The sequence below is a fragment of the Lacerta agilis genome, chromosome 4, assembly GCF_009819535.1.
Source record: "Lacerta agilis isolate rLacAgi1 chromosome 4, rLacAgi1.pri, whole genome shotgun sequence".
Lineage (NCBI taxonomy): Eukaryota > Metazoa > Chordata > Lepidosauria > Squamata > Lacertidae > Lacerta > Lacerta agilis.
Genome location: NC_046315.1, coordinates 35,092,516 through 35,113,706, shown reverse-complemented (window position 1 = coordinate 35,113,706; position 21,191 = coordinate 35,092,516). Strand labels below are relative to the sequence as shown.

Genomic DNA, 21,191 nt, shown 5'->3' with positions numbered 1-21,191 from the left:
GTTCAGACTGTTAATTGGTTCAGCCACTCTGGTTTCATGTTGCACCATATGGAGAGTTAAACATGCTTCTCCATCCCCGATGACATTTGGTGCAATTCGAAAACATTTTGCAACAAGCATAATCTAATCTAAGGAAGTCGACGTGACACCTCCTACCTCCTGTCATCTGAATATGATAATCTGCAGATTTAAACTCACCGTGTAACATCCATCCCCCACCTATTGTTTTCGCTTTTATGCTTAACACCCAGCTTGATCGACGTTCATGATGAACTCAAAAGCTTGCTCAGTTCTTTTCCATCTTTATTTATTAATTAAAACAACCGTAAAATACTTGAACTTTTGAATCTGCAGGTCAGGTAACAAAAAAAACCCCTATTAAACAGAACAAAAAATAATTAAACGCGAATCAAACACAATGAAAACTTAACCAAATAACACTCAATAAAAAAATGCAGCAGTCATTCCCTGATATAATCAGCAGTTAGCATATTTAAAAAGCTTTATGAAAGCAAACTACCATTGTCTTGAACTGAATGATAGAGGAATTCCAATCCGGCAGAGTTTATGCCACAATAAATGTGTGAGCTTCCGAAGTGCCACAAGACTCTTCGATCTTTATGTATATAGTCCATAGGAACAGCTAACTTCGAACGGGCAAAACTAATCCACTACTACCCATTTGGCGTCTCCTTACATCTCCCTTAAGAGCAAAATCTTTCTGCTTCTCCCATTCGCACTCTTACGCAGTTTGCGTTGCTACGGTGGCCCGTGCCATTCCCTAAGCTCTCTTGCGTGCTCGACTTTCGCGCTCAATGAAGAACTTGTTGAGCGCAGAGACTTTCAACTAGAGCTAGGGAGGCGGGATTAGGGGAGCTGGGGGTGGGGCGGCAGAACTGCTCCTCGGGCCTCTCCGATTGGCGAGCAACTACCAATCCGGCCACGGCAAACTGAAGCGCACTCTCGCGGGACTAGCGCAGCGGCGAATTTGAATCGGTTTGAAAGAGTTGCCCAACTAGAAGCGACCAATCCTCGGCCTTGGGCGGGGGACGCACAGAGCGGGCCAAGGCGACGGCCGAGATGGCGAGAGTGAGGGGGGGAGAGATGGAGAGCGAGGCCGCGAGCCGGCGGCGAAGAGGAGAGCCAGGAGGCGGCGGCGGCGGCGGCGGCGGCACAGCCATGGAGCGCCGCCTCAGGAGCGCCGCCTCCCTCCGCTTCGCCTCCGCCATGAGCAGCGTTGTGGAAAAGGTGAGCTCGGCGCGGCTCCAGGGGCGGCTTCGGCGAGCTGGGCGGGGGGTGAGGGTCGCAAGCCTTTTCCGGAGGGCAGAAGCCCCGGGCGGATCTACTCGGGGCTCCTCCTCGGCCTGTTCCTCCCCTCTTTTCCACGGAATCTTCGTGGGGAAACGTTCGAAATACCCGCTGCGTGACGTCATGGGGGCGGGGAGATAATTAATAAATGCAATTGAATTGTCAAATTTCGGTCTCTCTCCCTTCCTTCCTTCCAGTAGGGTTCCTTCCACTATTAAGGGCTAGCTTTTGTCTGTCTCAGACAAGCTACCGTATAGCTTAGGGCCCCCACTCTCTTGGGGGCAACCCAAAAAATTAAAGGGGAAAAAACTGGATGTACATTTCCAAAATATAAGATAAAAAACAAAATAAAACCTACATACAGCAACAGTTTTTTGTGTTGTGTGGGCTCCTGTTTGTTAGGTTCAAATGGCTTTAGATACCTGTTAGGTCCATAAATTACCATATAACATATATTCAACACAAAAACCAGCGACAACTTAAATCTCATCAAACTTAAATCCAGCCCATTGTCTGTCTGTTTCAGCCAAATTTGGACACACTGCCTTAATGTAAAAATCAAAATGTTGGATGGGGGGGGGTCGTTGTTTTTATTTTTATCATGTATGTTATGGTTTTATATCTTGATTTTATTCTGTGAACTGCCGAGACCCCCGGGTATAGGGTGGTATATAAATTCAAATAATAATAATGTTCCATCACAGATGTGTCATGTAACATGTAGTTTGGCCTTGAGTACTGCCAACTAGATAGGAATGAGTTAACTTGCAAGTAGGCTAGTTAGTAGTTTGAATGGAGGTTTAATAATGTATGAATTTTACCCCCCCCCCCAAAAAAAGCTTTTATTATAATCTCTAGCATTGTAGCCTTATGTAAAAATAGTGTGTGCTTCTTTTAATCCAGTACAACTTCCCCTTTGATGATGATATAGTCGTTTCTATCAGATCATTGACTTACGTTACACCTGAAGGTAAGATTGCTTTTATTGGTTACTATATTCTAGTTTGCCTTTATAAAAACATAGTATAGAGACTTTTTGAAGCATGTGTGGATGCTTTGTCTGTAGTGCAATTTACTAAGTCTAATGAAAATGTATCAAACTTTATTGAATCAAAGTCTGATTGGAAACCTTGAGGTTTATTGTAACAGTGTGACTATACATAACAGTGATAGAGCTTGCATGCCATAAGTCATGGTTAACTCTTTACCATGAATAAACAAATTGCTGTCATTATGCTTTTTCCCTAGCACAAGTGAGATAACCACAATCTTTGCCTATCATTGTTTCAGAATTGGGGGTTCTGGTTTGTTTCATTGTAAACAAAATGACTACCTGAAGGCAATAAGAAACCGGGGCTTCAAATCATGGTTTGTTGCTTTGTGCTGGAGAGAATCGGTGGCAAAGCAGGAGCGATCTGTCATCAGAAACTGTTTTGTGGATTGCCGCTCTTAAGTATCACTATATTTCTGTGAATTTTATTTCTGAGCTTTTTTACAATCCCCTACCTAACCATGTATATATGGACATACAACCAAGTATATCTCTTCATGCATATGATGAAGTGGACTGTAGTCTATGACAGTTTATGCCAGAATGAATTATTCTTCAGAGTGCCACAAGACTTACCGGTATTTACTATGATGCTTACTGCAAAAGATTAACATTACTCCTCTGTTTATCACAAATGTCTGTTCTAACAAATTCTTATGCGTGTGGCATTTATTGAAGAAATTATTGTATCATTTCTAGGGCCAAAGGTTTGGGGAGAAGAACAACAGACAAGCACCACAATTATTGATAGCTCTCAGGTACTGTAAATGCATAACTTGTAATGACTGTATTTTGATGTTTTCTAAGTTATTTTGACAAATTAAAAATCTAGAAATCGCTCTGGGAGACTGGATGCATAGCTATAACAGTATTTTTAAACAATGTTTCAGTGGCAGCTTGAATGGGAACAAGCCATAGATTCTCTTCAGGCTTTATGAACTTAAGTTGAAGAATATTACTTTCTCTCATTCAGCTTTCACTTTTCCTTAAATTTCAGACCATTGGCAAAGCTGATACCAAAATGAGCACATCCAAACAGCTCAATAAAATTTGTTTTCATTGTTGTACATTGCTCTAATCAATGGAGACATTTGGCTAATGAAAACACAGCTTTTGTGTTCTTACCTGCAATCTGAAATGCTGGTGGGTTGATTTAAATTGTTGATACCAGTCTTCAGAACAAGATTCTCACATTTTGCCTTAATTATCCCTCCAGACTTACAGGAAGATAATTCACTTGATATAGTGCAGATGTATCAAATTCAATGCACTAAGACGGGGGTTTCCAAACTAGTCCATCAGTGGTTCATGAGCTTCGTTCCAGTAGTTTTCTCTCTGTGTGTGCGTGTGTGTGTGTGTAAAGTACACTTACAATTTGAATTCTATGGAATTCATATTTGAGTTCTATGGAATTCATATTGTAATACAATAACATCAAATAGAAGAAATTAAGCAAAAAAATAAATAAAGATTATGCAGCATCTAGCACAGCACATTACAGGTGCTATAGCAAGCAGAATTATATTTAAGTAGTACACCAAGTCTTTCAGCAATTTGCAAGTGATCCATGGGGAAAGTAGCTTGGGAACCACTGTAACTAAGACATATGAAAACTGTTATCTTTGTCCCTAATTATTTTGCCCTGTGACTTGAGTTTGGCAGTGTGTGTAGAAATTGCATATCAACATATTTCAGGTATTAGAATTCTTGGCAGATCATGCTGCCTGCCTGCCTGCCCTGAGTCTGTCAGTAATTAAACAAATGAAAATCTTGATCGATATCCTTCATATTTCCAGACCAATAGGCAAAGGGTTACAGACATAAGCAATTTTACAATCTGCTTATTTCTGAATGGCAGGATCTTTTAAAGAAAAAAAATACATTCTTTTGAAAATGAAAGCACCGGGTGCCTTTTTTTTGTACAAGAAATAATTTTTATGCACTGAATTTTTCCTGCTTTTCATATTACAGAATATTGTACCATTTCAGGAAAACACAGGTAAGGGAAATCTTAAAACCTTCTGCAATATTTGTATGTTTAAATTGTGTAACAATTTAACTTTACATGGTTCTTAATGGTGAAAGAAAAATATCAATTATAAATCTGAGACAGTATTCCCTTCTAGAGTTGGCTCTTAAAAAATAACTGTTTGCAAATATAATAGTCATCAGTTTTTATGAAAGAAGATTAATATGGCTTAAGATACATGGTTTTGTTCTTCTTTTTTTACTAAATCCACAGATTGATAATCTTGCTGTAATCTTGATTTAAATGAGCTATTGCAAAGAAAAAAATACCACATAAAATTGGCTATTTTTATTGGATATATAGGGACGTGGGTGGCGCTGTGGGTTAAGGTCAGCTGTGCTGATCAGAAGGTCAGAATTTCGAATCCCTGCGACAGGGTGAGCTCCTGTTGCTCGGTCCCTGCTCCTGCCCACCTAGCAGTTCAAAAGCACGTCAAAGTGCAAGTAGATCAATAGGTACTGCTCCAGCGGGAAGGTGAACGGCGTTTCCGTGCACTGCTCTGGTTCGCCCGAAGTGGCTTAGTCATGCTGGCCACACGACCTGGAAGCTGTACACCAGCTCTCTCGGCCAGTAACGCGAGATGAGCGCCACAGCCCCAGAGTCGGACACGACTGGACCTAAGGGTCAGGGGTCCCTTTACCTTTACCTTATTGGATTTATTTTTAGCTTTATCAGTGTACTGTGTTTCTTCATATGAATGTATTTGTATCATTTTTTTTTTTAAAAAAAAGCCTGCTTTTCACTTGGAAAGACTTTATGAGCCTTTTATGTTATAAAGCAGAATCTAATTGTTCATTCTTGCAAGGTATTCGTAAAATGGTCACTGGAGCTTAATTCTTCAGTTGTTATGGAATTGCTTTTTAAATGACTTTTATGGCTCACCCAAATATGTTTGAATTACAAGCAACTAGCAAAACCTGCAAGTACCCTGTTCCGCCTCATCCCACCCAAGTCTTCCCCCTTTTGTGATGTTTTGGGATCACTTCCCAGTTTGGCGTGATTCGTGCATTTGCGGCCGTGCACAAATAGAACACGCATAAATGGGGGGGGGTTGCCTGTACTTATTATTCTGAAAAGTGTGCAATGCATTTCATTAGAAGAGCTGACCTTCCTCCCTTTAAGACCAGCCACTTACCAGATCTCATTAATTCCTAAGGATATTGTGTTAAGCATCAACTTCATGGGACTTGAAGGCAGTTGCTTTGATATATACCCTAGTGTTGGTGTGATGGAACCTGTATCATGCCTAATTTTATTTAATTGCCTGTGAGAACTAATTAAATATATATTCAACTTTTTGTTGCACATATGTAGGTGTAAGATCTAGATTTCAAAAATTTGATTTGCGCTTGTATAGCAAAACTGAGTCTTGTGCCACAACCAACCATTTCCAGGATCACGTGAATTATTTCCCCATTCAATACAGTCACTACAATAGAGGTGGCTGTACAGCCAGGTTTAAATGGAGATTTCTCCATAGAATTTGTAAAGTGGGGCAGGGGTTCTCAGATGGAAAAGCCAAGTGGCTACCTTTGACTATGTGGACTGATTATAACCTGTCAGAGAGCTGTTATCTTCAGTTTTATAATTTCAATGAATTCTTTTTCAATTAAGAAATTGAGAGGCAGCTGTCCTCCGACTCTGAGAACTATGAGGAGTATCAGGTATGTAGCACCCATGACGGCAGTCAACCAGAATAGTTATCCATCTACTTTTTTCTGGAGTTGTATTTGAATGGGGTCTGTTCTGGGATCCTGTTCATGGGCATATTGAGGAAATGGTACAGTCACTGAAGGAAGAGTGCAGAGAAAGTGCCTGGATGATGTTGATAGGCAGGGAGTTTCAAAAAAATACTGATTGTGGTACGTGTAACAGTGCCAGTTCCATAGCTCGAACCAGTCTAGCGAATATTTTCTGTAAACCACTTAGAAGTGTTTTACAATCAAACAGTTTATAATTTTTATGAAATATATACAGTGGTACCTCGGTTCTCGAACATAATCCGTTCTGGAAGACCATTTGAGTTCCAAAACATTCAAAAACAGAGGCGCAAATGGCTGCCTGCAAATGCAACTGAGAAAATTGAAAAACACACAGCGGAAGTCGTTCAACTTCCGAGGCACATTCAGAAATGGAAGCATTTACTTCTGGGTTTTCGGCGTTCGGGTTCTGAAACGTTCGTCAACAGAGATGTTTGAGAACCGACGTACCACTGTATTGGGCCAAGGTGATCCTGCAAGTAAATGTGCCAAGCTATTAAAGGTTTATATACTAATAGTAACGCCTTCGACTTGACCTGGTGTCAAATGGGCAACCAGTGCAGATCCCTGACCAAAACTGTTATATGCTCACAAGGTTTTTCACTTCTGTTGACAACCGTACTGCAGCACTCCGAACTAAATGTAGCAAAAGAGAAGACTTACACTGAAGTAATCCAATGTTGAAATCACCAGTACCTGAATTACTGTGGTCAAGCTCTCCCAATCCTGAAACAGTCACTGAGGCTACCTGGGCATCAAGTGACAAAGCTGGATCCAGCACCCCACCCCCCAAACTCTGTCCAGGGCAGACCATGGGAACCATTCACTCACAGTGGATTACGAGGATTCAAGTTCAGTTTATTTTCCCTCATCCATCCAACCGTTGCATCCAGACACTGGTCTAGGGCTCACACAGCCTCTCCTGATTCAGTTATTATGCAGAAATAGAGCTCCATGTCATCAGTGTACTGATAGTACCAAAACATCTAATGACTGTTCTCAGCAGCTTCATGTAGAAATGAACCTTCATCCAACATGGGGTGGGAAGAATAACATTAACAGGTTTAAGGGGTGTACTTTCCATCCCATTGAAATTTCCAATGTAGGGCAGGGTAGAACTGCAACCCTATAAAATATTGTCTCTGTGCTGTCAGAAGTGTGCTTAACAATACCCAAACGCTCAGAGTTGTAGGGTGCTTTTCTAACCCTATTAAGAAATGTGCAAGAAAACTGGTCTTGCTTAGAGAAATACCTCCAAACAATATTATATAGCTTGTGCCAACTTACTGGCACTTCTTCTGCAGTCTTGAATAGCCTCACATCCTGTAAAATTCATGAAAATGGCTTCAGCTAAAGCTGTGTGCTTCTGCATTTAGAATTTGCCTGAAACTTAACAGTTCTGCATGAATCCTTTATCTGCTGGATCACAGTGGCCAACCAGATATGCCTGTGGGAAACTTGCAGGATTCAAACACCAGACCACTCTCCCCTCCTGTGGTTTCCAGCAACTGGTATTCAGCAGCATTGCTCCTTCCAACTGTGAAGGCAAAACATAGCTATCATGGCTAGTAGCCGTCAATAGCCCTCTTCTCCATCAGAAGGAGATTAATCTTCCCATCCAGTAACTTTATTTTTTTGTTAGTAGCAAGAAAAGTGTACAAATGATAGCAGGTAATATTAAATTGCATTGAGAAGGTGATGGGGGCAGGTAAATGTGTAGTATATATTTTAAAAATGCTTGCCTAAGTCTTTTAAAGCAACATATGTATTGCACAGTTAGATTGTTAAAACAAAACAAAACAAAATTCTTCCAGTAGCACCTTAGAGACCAATTAAGTTTGTTCTTGGTATGAGCTTTCGTGTGCATGAACACTTCTTCGGATACACTGTAACAGAAGTCACCAGATCCTTATATATAGTGAGAGAGTGGGGAGGGGTATTACGCAGAAGGGTGGTGGGAATGGGTGATTGGCTGATAGGTGTGGAAAACCTGTTGACGACTGTTAACGACTATATATAAGGGTCTGTTTCAGTGTATCTGAAGAAGTGTGCATGCACACGAAAGCTCATACCAAGAACAAACTTAGTTGGTCTCTTAAGGTGCTACTGGAAGGAAATTCTTTTTTTTCTTTTTTTTTTTACTATGGCAGACCAACATGGCTTACCTACCTGTAGTTAGATTGTTGACAGCCATAGCCATTGCAGATTTATGTGGAGTGATGCTAGCATTTGATCGAATGTTTAAATCAAGTAAATATGTAAGTTTGGTAGAATGAAGATCCATTACATCCCCATACATTGACTGTAATATTAAAGTTGATTTTCTAACCCAAATTTAGCTAATATAGGGCTGTTGTTTTTTGTTTCATTTTTTGCAATTATTAAGTCACCTAATGAAGAGCAGTCCATGGTCTCATGTGGAAAGAGCCTACTTGATACAGGTAAGGCAGGCTTGGCAGAAGAGCATGCAATTTATTTATAGGACTAATCTAAGCTGTCTTGGGTGTGGATGACAATTGAGAGAGATGATCACATGCATTTTAAAATTATTACTGGTATATGCCACTGAGCAATGATTGTTCTGCTTTATTTCTTTACAATTTCCAGGAAAAAAATCTATAGGCTTTGTACATAAATTTGTACATTAATGTTGTGACATGCACCTTAATTGAAAAATGATTTGTCATTTTCTTTTGAGCATGACTCCTTTCTTGTTCAAACAGTTGAACCCTTCATCAAAAAGTTTTCTTCTGTAAGTGAGATAGCTAATATAGCAGTAACCAAATTGGGGGACTGCATGGACTTATCAAAATCAGTAACTTAAGGAGCAATATCAACTACCTGTCTCATCATTTGCTGAATCCTATTTTGTTGCCACACTGTAGCCCCTTCTGCATTCTTAATAGTATCATTAATTTTGCTCTCCTTTGGGTAACTATAATTGCAAAGGAAAAACAAGACTACACGCCTAACTTTGACCCAGCAGCTTTTCTGCATGCCATGTTCATGAGCAGCCTTCTGTTTTTGGTCTCTGCCCTACCTTCAGGATGGGAAAGAAAGAACAACACTTTTCATTCCAACATTTCTCATTCCTATTAAACAGTCACCTATCAAGAGGTGAGAGTAATGAAATGACTTTGGGACACTATACAAGCTTCACAATCTCTTCCTTCAGGTGTTGCCCATGTGAAGTGGGCTGGAGCAGGGAAGGGGGTTGTGACGTTGTGCGGTTTGCTCCTTTCCCCAGAGTTGTGCGGCTCCTTCATGGTGCCTACAGAGGCATAATTTCTGAAGTGGGGACTACATTGTGCGTGAGACTCCCTGTGTGATTTAAATTCCTGGGCAGTCAGGGTTATAAATTGCATGAGCCTGCAGCTACTTTCACCACACTTGCCTGATTCATACAAGTAACACCCAAAGAGAGGTGTGCTAGCAATGAGCGGAATAATACACCCAGAGAAAATTGTCAGTCTTGGAAAAAGAATATTGCATAGTTCATTGCCTTGAGGTTTTGTGTCGAGGTTAAATTTTACAAATTTCTTTTATCAAAGAAATTGGAAGCAATCTTATATTTGAGATATGTTTTGTTTCTTTACTTTGAATTGTAGGTCACATAAGCGATGTTGAGTTGGCATCCATTAACAGACATTTGGAAAATACGCATATCAAGGTGAATGAGAATTTTGGTTACCGTATTTGAACATTTGAAAATTTAGGATATTTGTCTTAGGAGAAATATGATTAGGAAGAAGATTGGCAGGAAACAAGCAATATGAGGAGTGACTGAACTCGAAACTCCCCTAAGTTCTGCCAAAAGTTTTCTGAAAATTCCATAGGCTCTGTCTGTGTTTATGAAACTATAGCCATGAGTTCTGGTTTGCTCTTACTTACTTTTCAAAAGCTGTGATTCCCTTCCAAATTCTTGATCACAGTGTACTAATGTGGCTGTTTGAGTGAATAGTATATGAAAAGCCTTTCTCTTCCTTATTGCAGGGACTGCAGTCATTATTGTGGGTTTCTTCTAGTTTAAGAGAGAAGAGAAAATATTGGTCATTGCCATGTACTGTACAGCAAGTAGTACCTATGGAAATCAAGCAGGAATAATAATTAATAATAATAATAATAATAATAATATGATTGAGATATTAATACAGACAAGCAAATATGGCCTAATAGGCATTACTAAAACCTGGTAGGATGAGACAAATGAAATGTGCAACCTGCTCAAACAGCTCAAAAGGGCTTTGTCACATATGCATTTAGAAACATAGCCTTAAAGACAAAACCCTCAACAACTTAAGAATGAGAGTAGACTACATTGTGTGTACTATCCTTGATGGTTCAACATAAAAAAATCTGAAGAAGTGTGCATGCACATGAAAGCTCATACCAAGAACAAACTTAGTTGGTCTCTAAGGTGTTACCAGAAGGATTTTTTTTGTTTTTTATTTTGTTTTGATAAAAAAACAATAACACCAAATCTTGTTTCAACTTCTATTCGCTCTATTTTTAACAAAAGGAAGATACTTCTCTCGTATACTTTTCTGGAACACCTGCAAAGAATAAATACCAAGTCAAAATGGATGTTCTGTTGGAGAATAGTGTCGACTTTGGTCCAAAATCACTTATGGTAACTGTTCAGCTGATTGTATTGAAATCTTTAAACTTACAGCTAGTAATGCAAGTCCAGATTTCTATGTGCAGTTCAGTTTTCCTGTCTTCCTCATTTATTATTATTTTTCTCTTGGAGGTACATTAGAATAGAATAGAATAGAATAGAATAGAATAGAATAGAATAGAATAGAATAGACATTATCTGTACACATTCCCAGTGTTTCTATTGAAATGGATCAGGAAGACTTAAATGTAATGTCTACTGTACTGACACCCTAATAGCCATAAAGTATGATATCAGGTTAATAGTTACTGAGATGGGATTTTGTTCTTCCTGTGTGTGCTTTGGTCCCATTGGGCTGGGACATAATAAATGGAGTATAAAAATGCAACTGTTACATAATATTTTAAGTTTCAATATATTATTGGGCACTTATACTCGATTTGCAAAGCACCAAACTATAGTACATAGGATGTATATCTCAAGTAGTGCTTAATTGCTTAGTCATTTAAGGCTTGTGTCTTTCTGCAAATCTTTAATTCTGTTTACTAACTATCTACCTTTGGGATTTTGGCTTAGGTTACAAGACCCAAAGCAAAGAGTGTTTACCAGTGGTCTCCTTTGCAAAAGCTGGGAGGTGAATCCTTGAGTGGTGAGCATCATGACAAATCCTAAATGTTTTACTGAAAAATAGTGTTTAAAGGAGAAGTAAATGGTTTCCTTGCATAAGAAGGCTGGCACAACAAACTTTCCAATCTAGTGAGCACAAATGCTAGCTCTGATTGGCTGGCTCGGTACCATAATGCTAAGCACTCCTTATAAGACTTAATTAATTGGTGTTTTTAGAAACTTTGTTATCTGAATTGGAAATGAGCTACATATGAGTCTAGCTCTTGAGTTTTTTGTGGAGTATACAAAGACCAACTGAACCAGCATGTACTTACCTGCTATGTCTCCATTGACAAGCAGTGGCTGTAACAGCATGTCTGTTTAGCTAGCTCCAGCCTGCTCCCTTGCATCTGCTTTGAAAAAGCCTGGTAAGGACCGCAACATCTCCTCCCCACACCACCACCATTCTTTTTTTCTGCTGGACCTTCAGTTCTGCATTAGCAACTGCTCAGCACCTGAGTTGTTCGGCGTTCTGCTGGAAGCCATAAAAGGCTTTTAATGCTGTGCCATGGCCTGTCATAGCACTTTACCTACCCGTCAGAGCACTGGTCCAACTAGCACAGTATTGTCTAGGATTATTCATGGCGTCTGGCACGAGTATTTCCCACCTCTGAACATAAGAAGAGCCTGCTGGATCAGGTCCATGGCCCATCCTGTCCAACATCCCGTTCTCACAGTTGTCAACCAGATGCCTGTGGGAAACCAGCAAGCTGAACATGAGCCCAAGACCACTCTCTTCTCCTCCTGTGGTTTCCTGCATCTGGAATCCAGAAGCATTGCTGCCTCCGTTGATATTCTTCTTCTCCATCCTCTTTTAAAACCATCCAAGTTGGTGACCATCGCTGCCTCCTAGGGAAGTGAGCTTCCATTGTTGGACTATGCACTGCATGAAGAAGTATTCTACCACTGATCTGTGGTCCGTCCTGTCCCTACAGTAACTCCATCCTGTTCAGAGTCTTGGCATTTGCTCACAAGCATGGAAGTATCTGGTGTGTCTCCATCGACCCCTGTATAACACTCTGGTGGCCGATATGAACCCACTGTCAGAACTTGTTTTCCTTTAGTAGCTCATTTTCAGTACAGTGGAACCTCGGGTTATGTACCGTCGTCCTTACAAACTCATCGGGTTACGAGCTCTGCTAACCTGGAAGTAGGTGTTCCGGGTAGCGAACTTTGCCCCGGGATGCGAGCGGAAGTGGCGCTGCAGCGGGAGGCTGGGTTAAGAACGGACCTCTGGAATGAATTAAGTTCGTAAACGGAGGTACCACTGTAGCTAGATTCTACTGTAGCATGCTGTATTGTTTAAATCAGCTGCAAACAATTTTTATAAGGATAGCACTCTAGATAATTTTAAATGAACATGCTTACAGGTGTATGGTAATAAACCTGTACTTTACAACACCCTGAAGTATCATTATGAATAGATCAACAGCTAACAGGTGTCTAGTACTCTCTATCAGCTGTAGTAAATTGAATGCTGCTTTATGTCAAAGGATGTCATATTTTCTCGTTCTGTCTTACAAAGCAATTTGTTCCATGTTCCTCCTAGCTATATGTAGTTAAATTACATAGATTGACATTAATTTGAGGCAACATGGTGCAATGGCTTAAGCTGTGTTTAGATGTATGATATGTAGCTTCAGATTCCCATTTAGCTTTGAAATTTATTGGATAGCTTTGGACAAATGACAGTTATTCAACCAAATTTATTCTTTGAGGATAAGCGAAATGAGGATTCTAAATCTCTGATTTTTTTAGCTTAAAAATGCTTCACTGTAGTTTGATTTTTGTTAGTTATTGGATGGATTTGAAGCATAATGAATGCAGCAATTCAGTCTAATTAAAGAGCTGCATACATAGAATCTTTACTGAAGTTTCTACATTGCTGGAGAAAATTCAGTCTCATTTAACAGTTACGTGTGTAGAGATGTCCCTGTGATATTGATAGGAGTGGGAATGTGAGTTTATGTAGGAGCTCTCAACTTATTAGACAGCATGACATCCTTTGGATCAGAGTTGGGGGTCTTTTTAAGGGGTTACCAATAATTTGTTTCATTTATTTATTTACTTGCATACTTGCAAAATCATATAAAAATATATGTTAAAACAAAAATGACATAAATAAAAAATACATTAAAGAAACAAATATAAAAATATAGATATATCTCACAAAGATAGATAGATAGATATAGATATAAATTTTCATAAGATGGTTTTTTTAAATAGTCTTAAGTTGGTGCCTGAAGCTATGTAGACTTGATTTCACTAGGTAGAGAGTGCCAGTATCTTCATTAAGTAGCATTTTGGTGTGCATTGCCTCATTATCAAGTGAAATTATAAATTGCTACAAATTTAATTCAAAAGTAATCATTACAATGATTGTTTCTTAAAACACATAGAAAATATCTGGTTTCACAATGGGAACTGAGAAAATCCTAGGTAATTTAAAAATGTGGTTAGTGCCTTCTGATTTAAATTTCTTTTCTTACATTATAGCTTGTTTGGAACATCATTAGCAATAGTCTTAATGTTAAAAAAAAAGATTAAGTATTAGTACTTAATACTTCTCTTTATTTGGTCTAGTAGGTAACCGTGATGCGGTCCTGAGGAAGCAAACAGAATCTATAAATGGGCATTCTGCATCAACATCTCTGCAGCTGTCCAACTCTACTGCTTCAGGCTCAGACAGTATGACAATTGTGCCTGAAAATCAGTCTCTTGGGGGTGGAAATGAAACTGTCTGCAGTAGCTTTTTGGAAATGTACGAGTCTGCGGATGAGCATTGTTCTTGGAATAACATAACATTAGTAGACTTGTATCCAGGAATGGTGAAGGCACTTAGCAGATTGTTGCATAAAGCATCCTGCAAAGCTTCTTCTAATTCATTGATCAAACGGTACAGATATGGCTATTGGCACCCTAAGAAAACAAAGCTTAATACCAGTACAGACAGAGCAAGGAAGTCCAGACAATTAAAACAGAAGTCTAGCTTGACAATGAGAGAAGATGATTCTAAGGGATATCAATTGTCCATGGCAAATAATGGGCAAATTAGTCCTTTGTATGATGCCAATTGTGAAATGCCATGCTCAATGAACAAGGTAACTAAAGTAGTATCTTCCATAGACTGTAATCCAGATAGTGTGGAAATGGATGCTTCTGGCATTGTAGAAGATCATTCATACACAGAGAATGTTGGACTAAATGGCATGGAGACCACCATTTTTCCTAGGGATCTTTCTACAGAAGAAACATTTCTGGTCAGAACTGCATCTTGTATCCCTTCATTGTCAAACTTTAGAAGAAAGGCTCAAACATTTGAAGAGTACTCTTCAATTTCCACTGTAGATACAGGAACAACATTTAATCTAGCAGGAGATTATAAAACTGATATGAGCATTAGCACATTCAACACTACATCATGTTTAAGCTTGTCATTGAATAGAGGTATAAGCTCTGTCTTGCAAAATAACAAGTCTTCTCCAGTAAAAACTTCAAATAGATTACATGGGAATCATGAAATTAAAACATTCAACAAAGCTGTTTCACTACAGCGAAGTCATTCATTTTCATCACTTCCTGTTAATCGCAGCCCCGTCAAAACTCAACAGAAATGTGACGATGCCTTCCAAAAAATGTATAAGGAGCTTTGTTGTTCAGAGATGCGAAAACCATTTAAGTGTTCGACTATATGCACAAGTCCTAGGAAGTCTCCAGAACTGTGCAAGTTTGGTTTTAAAAGTCTTTCTTCAAATTTTAATCAGAAGCGTAAAAATATGATTGAGAGTATATATCAGAAATTGTGTTCTGAAGGGCTTCCAAAAATTCCTACATTTATGCGTGCTGCAAACTTAAAAAAATATGAAGGAATCCCAATGTCTGACACAGTGAATGCCCTAGTTAATTCTCCTGTAAGAACTTTACCTTCAGTTGCCAGAATTAAAAGAGCAGCAAACTTCTGCATTGAAGACTCTCAGAATTCACCATTGAAAAGATTAAAAAATATATCTGAGAAGTCACCTTATCGAATAAGTCAGAAGCTACCTTACTGGAAAAGCAATCTTCAGAAAACTGACATGACTTTCACACTACATACTCCTAATGCCAACAGTTGGACCTCAAACATGGTAAGTAAACTATTGACTTTGAAATATATGAAAAATACACTTTAGTATTCCCTCAGTGACAAGATTCCTGAAGTAGATAAAACGTAAATTTCCAGGACTTGTTTCAAGTAAGCTTGCATAGGACTGGGCTAGAAGTCTTATACGTGTCCCCCATCCCACTCTTTCTTGAGTGAATTATGGTACTATAGAACAGTGTCACTTTGCATCTTGGTAACTGAACAGATGTGTATGAAGCAGGGGAGGGGGAAAGTAGTATTCAGGTTTTCCCAATCTTCTGAAAAATATGCCCACAGTTACCACAAATATAAAGCAAGCAAACAGACAGAAAAGAAGCTCGTTGACATTGATTAAAATAATCCCTGAATGATAATCCATATTGTAAAACTGCATCATTTTTAATATTTCAACATTTTATTTTCAGGATTCTGGGTTTTGTATTTCTCCAAATCACACCTTTCTGGCTGTTCCAAGTACTTTTATAAAAGGTAGGTTTTAAAGATGAGAAAGTAATCTATGGTACTGAATAAGCGTTGTCCAGAGCAAGTTGAAGCAGTTCTCTTTAGATCTTTGACAGGAGGCCCATTCTTTCTCTAGCCCATCATTTCTTGTGATTCCAAGAGCTATTCAGTCTTTAGTTACTTGGCCAGCTTTAATTTGAAAAACTTTTGGGGAGCATCAGCTGTATACAAAAGAACGATAAAATAAGAATCACCTGGAGGTGTTCCACAGCAGAAGATAACAATTGTTTAGACAGAGTGCTGTTAAATACGGGGGGGGGGGTGGATGTTTTTAAGGAAAGTTGCTCCTGGTACTGACTGGGTGAAGCTGGAAAACAAAACATTCATGGAAATGAGTGAAACCTTTTTCAATCTTAGAAATAATATTCCATTCACATGGCCTGCTTATTTTAAATACAGTGGCACCTCGCAAGACGAATGCCTCGCTAGACTAAAAACTCACTAGACGAAAGGCATTCGCTAACAAAAGGGTGACTTGCAAGACGAATTTTCCTATGGCCGCGACTCGCAAAACGGAAACGTTTTGCGGTTGTTGTTTTTTTTATAAAACCACACTTCCTCTGACCGTGCCTCGCAAGACGAAATTTCCGCTATACGACAACACTCGCGGTACAAATTAATTTCATCTTGCGAGGCACCACTGTACAACAGTAGAAAATGGAACCTAAATCTAGACATGCATACGTGTCAAACATTGACTTACTGAATTGTTATGCAGTTGGCCAAGCAAATGGGGAATTTCCAGATTTGAAAAAGAGGTTTTTGTTGAGCTAAGCAAAAACAAAAACAAAAAACCTCTTGTATTCCACTCAGTGTATTTTCGTCTGGTTGGTTGGTTTGTAGCCCTTTAGTTCAGTTCAGTGTTTTAGTCCCAAATATGTCCTACTTGTGGCAGGGTTGTTTTTAAAAACTATTGACTAGAGCATTGTGTGAAAAGAAGGATGGACACTAAGAGCTTATTCACACTTAACTTTTGTCCTGCTGTTTCCAGGCATCATTCTACACTTAAAATGCCATGTCTGGGGTGTGGGTCCCTCCCCGATGGAAACCCACTCTTTAGCATTCCATCAGAGCAAACATCTGTTTGGGTTTCCAAGGATTGCTATTTATTCCAATTGAGCTTTAAAGAGTGGATTTTTGCAAAGAAAGCTCTGGAGCAAAAGGGGGGGGGTACTCAGTGCTTTAAAGCACAGACTTTATGTGCCTAGAAAAAACAGAGGAAAGGTAAGTGTGTATAAGTCCTAAGGCTGAAATCCTAACCTCAGTTCCCTGTGAGTAAGTCCCATTGAATGGAATCGGACTTGCTTATTAGACATGATTAGGAATGCACTGTAAAACCAAAATGTTCTATTTATGTGACATCTTACACAAGCAAAAGCATGAGAACTGTGATAGAACACTTAAAGTGCTACATGGACTCTTAAACATTTACAGGCACATCCCAGAAATTGCAAGTTCCTTCTCCACTCATTCTAAAGGAAGAAGCAGTAATTTTTACATGTTTGAGTGATGCTCACATCTGCAATGATTATTATCTGGGTTTGTCTGTTTTTAATTTGGGTATTGGTTCTGAAGTTCTTAAATTAAAAATGGGGACGCTGAGATATACAGAAGCAATTTTGCTTGTACCCTTTGCTCCTCTCTTCATTCATGCTGCAGTTAAATCAGGAAGTCTAAAATTAACCATTGTAATTCACTTTTATTTATTCACCCTGCTAAGATTTAAAGTATTTGTGTTAACTTTGTTTGCATTAAATATGTATTCTGTAGTTGACCTCTTTTGTAATGTTTTATTTTGAAATCTTTAAGATAATACCGTATTTTAGTTTTTTGTTAATTGCGTTGGTTTGACTGTATACCCTATATTTGACTTTCTTCAGATTGTTTTATTGATGTTTTAATATTCTATAAACCACTTTGAGGTTTTTCTTAAAAATATAAAGCAGTATAGAAATGAAATTAATAATAATAATTAATAATAATGCTCCTTAGATGTGTCCTCTTTGAAGTAGTTTGGTTTTCTTGTTCTGGCTTTTTTATCATTTTCATGAAATTTCTTGCTTTACTTACTGCATCTAATCTCATCACAGAATCCAGAATTACAAGTGTGGATGAAAACATTCCCATGTTTGTGCAAAATAGTGATTCCCTAAGAAAATCACAGAACTATACATCACCGTTAAGTATCACCTTAATTCCTTTTCAGTATCTCTTTGATGTATTTCTCTGTGAAAGTATATGATGAGGAGAAGCAATAGTGGTTTCCTATAAGCTACACCTAAGATGAGTTGAACTGAATGGCAAAACTTTCATTTGCACTGTAACTTGTCTTAAAATCTACTTTGCACATTGGTGCTTTATGTGACCAGCATCTAACTGACCACTTACTGGTTGTTAATAACTTTCGGATGTTTGACATGAATGTGTTAAATTTGCTCCTTTCAAGTTTGTTAGGACCAGATGAAATTTGGTAGTCCTGTCCTGAAGGTAGTGTGGTTCTGTGTAGCATTTATTGGTATTATAATAGATAGCATATTGTCAAGTTGGCTTAATACATTCTTCCCTCCCCTCTGCAGTGCTGCTTCCTTTTTGAGAAATATGGTCTTGGCAGTAGTGTGCCAAATATTGGGAGTTGGTTTGGAAACTGGAAAGGTATTTAACTGAATGCAGGAAGTCAGTTATGAGCACAACTTTTTTGTATATGACTCGAGGATGACGGAAGAGTTACTTTATATTGGTGTTTTATTGCATTAGTCGGGAGTCATCTCCAAATGGTTAATGCTTTTCTAGAGACAATAGTTGCTGTCTACCAAAGTGAAAATAATGCCATTACTGAGAGAGTTCCTGAAATTGCTGCACCTATAGCATCCTTTTGAGCTTGCAGCACTTCGTTGGGTTTAAAATTAGTAACTTTAATATGAAGTCTCTTTACTTATTGTACTCTTTTTATGTGATATACAATGGATTATATTTTGTACAGATTTATCTGAAACACCATGAAAATTCACCAATGTATTATGCAAGGAGTTGGAGATTGAGGAAAATGTGTTGTTGTTTTTATTATGATTTATTTCCTTTGAAACAGCAAAAAACTTGTTTGCTGCCAGTTCATTTTCCTGCACCTTTCTAGCTATTTTGAACAGACAAGATCCTCTTTCCTTTTTCAGGGTTTCCAGAAAGCTCAGCTATCATGATGGGAGAATCAGAAGAAGAAATGCTTATGTGGAAGAACTTCTGTGTGAAGACTATGAAAGTTCATTTCTGGACGACTACAGGGAAAATTCATGATTTTTAAGGGAAAAGCTGTTTGACTGAATGCAAAAGTTCCTTTCCATTTATGAAAAGAAATTAAATCTAGTGGACCTTTCACGAATGGAAGCGAGGGAATTTTCACCAGTTATGCTTTTCCCTATGTTATATCCACCAGTACCACCACCACATCTGTTCCAGATGTTCCTTCAACCCTCTGAAGCAGAATTCAGGAGGGTGTAGGAATCTCCAGAGGGAAGAGGGAGCTGAGAGCGCCCTGTTCCATGATTTTTACCCTAATTCAGAATCTAACCCATTGCAGATATGTTTTGCCATATGAGAGCTACATATCTCTTCAAGGAACTGAGTAGGCATCTGTTTCTGGAATTCACTTAATGCAGCTGTTTGCATCTAGGGACCAAAGTATCATCTGTCTTAAGGGAAAGCACTGTTCCTTCTTGAAGGCTTATCATTGCTCGAGTGTCATTTATGGAAGCCAATGCTCTTTTTGCTTTCTACAGGTGTAATTTCAGCTATTTCTATTGTGTTTTGCTTGGCTAATGAACTCTTAATGCAGAAATAATGTTTTAACAGGCTATTTAATGCATTTAATTTACTATTCAGTGAGCTACTCTAGGGATGAGCAGAGCTTTATTCCATTGTTGAAAGTGCTAAATTTGTGAAGATTTATAATGTAATATAGCACGCTTCAAATGTGTTTTAATGTATGTATCTACTAGTACTTGGCACTTATATTGCCTAATAAACCTTTATATATGTTGTGTGAATTTTGTTGCACTCCATTAGCGGATTAAATTTTATAGCTGTGTGTTTCCTTTTTGTTAATAAGCAGCAGCCTTTTTCAGTCACCAACATCCTAGCTGGGAAGAAATATGTTAAGGATTGCAACCTTAATCTTGCAGTCCTATTTCTTATTTCTAGAAATGCAGGAAGTAGTGGTCATGACAGTAGAGATAGAACTTTCATCCTACCATATCCATTTCAGTTTTGCATCCAGCTGCTGCTCCTGCTTTGCCAGGTAGGCCCAGGAAGGAACAATTGCCCAGCAGAGAAATGACTAGGCAAGGTGGGTGCTGAGTCTTCTGTTTTTATGCGCCCACAGTCATTTTTTGCTCCAGCAGAGCTTCCTTTACTCATTTCTACTGCAAAGCCAAATCTGGCACTAGTGGTTATTATGAACTACAAATAGGGAATTCTTGGATTCATAGCTTACCTTTAGGAATGGGTATGTTTATTGATCTTAGTGCCTTAGCTATCGGTTTTCCCTCAATGATACTGAATAAATTATTCTAGCCTATTTTACGAAGATAATGGGTAATACATTGGACATTTGAGGAACGCTTTATAAACAGTAAGCAGTATTCAATACATAAGAGCATATAAGTACACATACCAGTGCTTTGGGACAGCAATATATTACAATGATAATATGGCAGCTTGCCATCAGATATATCTATACTTCCATCATTTAATATACCTTCCAAATTTCTACTGTGGGACTTAGTGAAATGTGTGTTGACCTGGCATTCTTTTAGATAAAATCCTAGAGACCTTTTCAGACAGGGCTTTGATGAAAGGTAGCACTATATGATTGCTGTAATGAATGTATTTATTTACATATAAATGGCTAATTTCTCCTGCTATTTGAAAGTTGTAGTTTTTACAGTGCATCCAGTTGAGTGCAGACTTATCCTGAACTACTTATGGAGACACGCTTGGCAGCACAGAAATTTGGCACGCTAAGGGCTGCCAGATGGCCTGGCAAATATATACTAGCATTTGTGCAGTTCTACAGATCAAGTATGAATTAAGAACAATGTTAAGTTCTTAATTTACTTGATTAG

The 21,191-nt window shown here is 38.6% G+C and overlaps 1 protein-coding gene and 1 long non-coding RNA gene across 2 annotated transcripts; both read left to right on the top strand.

Annotated features, from left to right (window-relative positions):
- Positions 1-1,204: 1,204 nt before the first annotated feature.
- LOC117045014 lies at positions 1,205-4,358 on the top strand. Its single transcript, XR_004426386.1, has 4 exons — positions 1,205-1,248; positions 2,212-2,278; positions 3,059-3,117; positions 4,331-4,358. It is a non-coding gene; the product is annotated as an uncharacterized LOC117045014 (long non-coding RNA).
- A 1,677-nt stretch (positions 4,359-6,035) lies between these two features.
- LOC117045547 lies at positions 6,036-20,114 on the top strand. The gene is made up of 9 exons (XM_033146694.1): positions 6,036-6,052; positions 8,535-8,589; positions 9,757-9,818; positions 10,668-10,778; positions 11,343-11,415; positions 14,016-15,559; positions 15,981-16,044; positions 18,168-18,255; positions 19,245-20,114. Exons 2-9 carry the CDS (start codon positions 8,556-8,558, stop codon positions 19,363-19,365), a joined length of 2,097 nt encoding a protein of 698 aa, XP_033002585.1. The 5' UTR covers positions 6,036-6,052; positions 8,535-8,555; the 3' UTR covers positions 19,366-20,114.
- Positions 20,115-21,191: the final 1,077 nt, after the last annotated feature.